Raw genomic sequence first — 4,501 nt, forward strand, 5'->3', positions numbered from 1 at the left:
TCCTCCTCCTCCTCCTCTTCCTCTTCTTCATCCTCCTCCTCATCCTCCATTTCTTTCTTTCTCCTCTTTGTCCCTACCTGTGACCCTAGCTCAGTAACTGAAAACTCTACCTACTTCTGCAGTCCCCAGTAATTGGCTGTAGCCACTTTTATTTAACCAGTGGCTTTAAATTGGGGAGTAATGTTTATGTAGCATCACTAGCGGTATGTGAGAATCTGCTAGTGGGACGTGGTAGGGGGCAACCAGATTGTGGGGGCCCACATTTAGAGGATGTTTATCAGCTCCCTAGCCTTGTGAGAGAGACTGAGGAGAGCAACTAACTTCCCTGCTTCTTCACAGCTAGGGTTGGAGCAGGGTGGTCTCAGGCTGTTCTTCTTAGAGGACTTTCTCTTTTGTCCTCTTTTGTCCCTGGGAACATTAACAGCTTTCAGGGCCTGTACTGCTACTAGTGGGGCCCTACACTGGGACACATCTCTGTCAATAGTCTCTTTATGAAAGCCTCCATAGCTTGTACATAGCAACCAATCAACCAACCAACTAACCACCACAACAACCAACAACCAACAACCAACCACAACAACCAACAACAACCAACAACAACCAACCAAGCAAACAACCACCCTACCCCCAAACCCAACAAAGTAAACAACAGCAACAACAAACAAGCAAAAATGCCTCATTTCCGTGATAGCTACACAGGGTCCTAGTTTGCCTGCAATGGCTACTGAATTGGTAATGATGACAGTATGTCAGCTGATGCACGAACCCTACCCGGAGGGTGAAGAAATCCTAACAAGCTTGTTTTGATCATTTAGTCCCAGAGTGCGTGTCTAGGTATGCTTTAGAGATCTCTGTAGTGTGCGTTTGCCTGACATCACTGGACCACCTTTCCGAAGCATGTTTGAAATACGGATGCAACTCTGAGTCAGGGAAAGCTTCCGTGTTTGGAACAGACTTTCGTGGGATCATAGCCTGATGGCATTTTCCTGGTCTGTGACTCATTTGCATTTAAAGGGAGGTTAGAGATGCTGAAGCTGTAGTATTTTGCCTGCTTTGCTCTATATCAAGAGGCATAGTGACAAGACTGAGGGTTTGGATACTATATAGACAAACAGGATTTGTCCACAGGTTGTAAAAGTAACGATGTAACTATTTTAGTTGCTTCTGTGTGCCTGTGGCAAAATACCATAACCCCAAACAATTTACAAAAGAGTTTATTTTTGGCAATGAACTCTCAAAGCACTCCCTCCCTTGGTGACTTACTTCCTCCATTAAGGCTTCACATCTTAAAGGTTCCATAATATCCTAAAATGATAACACCAACCAGGGGCCAAGTGTTCAAACACCTGAGACGGTTGGGGACATGTCTCATTCAAGCCACAACAATTGCCACCATTAGGAACTTTCTGGGTGCTGTGTTCTGTTGTAGGCACACAGCCCACATGAGTGGCTTTGCTCCTCAACACAATCTGACCAAGTAGGCTAGTATTGTCCCCTCTTCCAGATGTGGAAACTGAGGTACTTCCAGATGTGGAAACACTGAGGTTGAGGAACTCTTTAGAGTCCCACATCTGGTAAAACGCAGACCTGAAGTTCAATTCTAAGAACAAGGCTCTGTAGTTCATGCACCCAGCCCTCGTGCCTCATGGATGTCCCTGCAGTGCCACGGGGAGCCGAGGGAGAGAATTAGCTGCTTATGATCCAGCCAACAAGCATGCATTGGCTACAGTAGGCCCTGTTCACCCTCTCCTGAGTCCAGAGATCCTCCTGCCTCTGCCCTCCAAGTGCCGGGGTTGAAGGCATGCACCACCATGGCTGGCCCTCTCATGGGGGTTCTTAAGCAGGAAGACTAGCACAGGATTGGTTTGGAAAAGGTAATGCAGGAGGTCTGACACAGTGGGCACGCCCTGTTTCCCGTCTGAGGCTATATTGTTTAGTTAGTAGCGCCGAGGAACTGGAAGAATGAAGCCTAGAGACTTCAGGTGTCTGAAGTAGAATGTGTAAGTGAGTCAAGATGCCGCAGCCTCAGAGTGAAAGCAGAGCCAGCTGGTGGTGTGACTGTCACCGAGTCACCCTGGCCTAAGCTGCTGTGGCCTCCCTTCCTTGGACCTGGGTGTTCTTTCCCTGCAGACAGCGAGACCTCCTTGCTGTTCACCTGTGTAGCTTGCAGGTCATTTCTGAGAACCTGCTTTTCTGTGTGGGGAGCCTTTGCTGCTGCTGACTGGGTTTAGGGTTGACTCCCTGCTCTTCCTGAGTTCTAGGTCAGCCTGGGCGCTCCTGTGCATTCCTTTCCGGCCCAAGTGGCTTGTTTGTTTCCCCTCAACGACTACTACATGCTGTTCTGGATTTCGCTCCTTCTTTTTTTTTTGATTTTTAAATTACATTTAGTGTGTGTGTGTGTGTGTGTGTGTGTTGCGTGCACACATGCGTGTAACAGAGCACACGTGGAAGCCAGAGGACGACTTTTAGGAGTCGGTTCTCTCCTTCTCCTACGTGGGAATACGGGAATATTGCTGGGGGCTGGAGACTGAACCCAGGTCTCCGTTCTTGGCAGCAGATGTCTTTCCCCACCCACTTTGCTGGCCTTACCCCTGTCTTTTGCTCAGCAAACAACTGGTTTCTGCTCAGCTACAAGTCTATATAGCAAGCATCTTATGATGTGCTGAGAAATCAGATGTTACTGTCTCTCCTTAAGGATGCCACTGTTCAGTGTGGGCTAAGGTGGCAGACAGGTAAACAGATGCGTTGGGAAAGGTGCCAAAATGGAGACAAGGCGAGGCAGTTTAGAGGATCCCACAGCGGCTGGTCTTACAGGTGTCCTACAGGAGGTGTGAAGTAGGAGGTGACAAGTTCCGTGTTCACACCTTGTCAAAAACCACAGGAAGGAGCAGAGCAGAAAAGCGCGAGCTGCAGCGTCACCACCCACCGTTCATGGCGGGTTTTCAAGCGCCTTGCTTCTCCCTGACTCTTCCCTTCTGCCCCTTCCTCACCTTGCTTACTTGCCTTTAGGTGTTGGCTCACAACCAACTGCAGATCTGGTGTGCCTTTCGGGGATGAATGGCAGCACACTGTGGTCCAGTCCCCTCCCAGAGGAGGCTCAAGACGTCACATGCTTAGATCTGATACCAGGAAGCGTGGCCAAAACCATCTGCCTTGTGACGGGGACTCGGAAGATGCTCAGTGCATTCAATGCGACGTCAGGTAAAGAGTGGCCTTGGGCGCGTAGAGCGCTGCCTCCGGAGCCTCAGTGTCGGATCTGAGCAGCCTGCAGGGGAAACTGCTTTGCTACCCTGGTTCAGAAGGTGCTTGGTTATTAAGGGTAAGAGATAAGGGGCTTGGGAGGATGGAGTAAGCAAATTCTTGTTGCAACCTGTTGGGTGATTAAGACGGGGCAAAATAAACTCTTACCCAAACAGATGCTGCCCCGGGGGCCTGGGTTGTAAATAGTGTCTCTGCACTGGTCTTTGTACAATAGGCAAGAGCGTGTCACCTCCTTGCCTTTGAATTGTGCTGGTCCTGTGAACCTGGGTCCTGGCTGGATGCTAGGGAAAAGAGCTCCCAGTCTTGTGCTGATATGCCCCTTTAGCTTCTTTTCTGTTTTAGATCCACAGACTGGCAGTGATGAAGATGAGTCTAGTATGAAAAAGACATCTTCATGTAATATAATGGAATATAATATAACATAATATAATGTAATATTTCTATGGGCCGTAATCTCAAGAGAAGTTGCATAGTCACACCCTTCCCACATCAGAGGTACCATAATGGAGTGCTTTATTTTTGTTCCCTCTTTTTTGAGACATGGTTTTTACACTGTACCCTAGACCTTAAATTCATAAGATCTTCCCGCCTCAGCCTCCCAAGTGCTGGAGTTATAGGTGTGAGTACTATGCTTGTCTAGTGGAGTACCTCTGGGTGGGGAAAAAAATCACACATGCGCGCGCGCACACACACACACACACACACATACACACACACGCACACACACACACCATTTTGCAGAGAGAATCCTTAGCATGCTCCAAGCCCCCACTTTGATTCCCAGCACCACATAAACTGGACGTAGTGGTGCAGACCTATAATCCCAGCACTCATGTAAGAGGTAGAACTAGGATCTGAAGTTCAGGGTCATCCTTGGCTACATACAAGTTCGAGGCTGGCCTGAGATATATGAGCACAAATATTTAAAACAAATCTTTAGAGTACACTCACTGTCCTAGCTCAGGACTGAAGTCCTTGAAAGCCTTCTGTGGTTTCTCTGGTGTGGGCTCTCCTTAGCACCTGCAGTGCCCTGTGATAGACACATTCCTCAGCCATAGTAGAGTGAGCTCCTACTTGCCAGGAGGACATAGACATCTCTATTTGATATACAAAATCCAGATGCGTGGAACTCAAGAGATCACTCAATGGTTCAGAGCACTGGCTACTCTTTTTTTTTTTCATTTTTTAAAATTTATGTATTATTATTTTCTTTATTTATATTTCAAATGCTATCCCGAAA

The 4,501-nt window shown here is 47.8% G+C and overlaps 1 protein-coding gene across 1 annotated transcript in view; it reads left to right on the forward strand.

Annotated features, from left to right (window-relative positions):
* The window catches only part of Fam234b (family with sequence similarity 234 member B), a 42,923-nt gene that overhangs the window by 17,161 nt on the left and 21,261 nt on the right, over positions 1 to 4,501 (forward strand). The window contains exon 4 of the mRNA XM_021190041.1: positions 3,010 to 3,201. Within this exon, the coding sequence (XP_021045700.1) occupies positions 3,010 to 3,201 (192 nt within the window). The remainder of the gene's footprint in view (positions 1 to 3,009; positions 3,202 to 4,501) is intronic.

This window comes from Mus pahari, chromosome 2, assembly GCF_900095145.1.
Source record: "Mus pahari chromosome 2, PAHARI_EIJ_v1.1, whole genome shotgun sequence".
Classification (NCBI taxonomy): domain Eukaryota; kingdom Metazoa; phylum Chordata; class Mammalia; order Rodentia; family Muridae; genus Mus; species Mus pahari.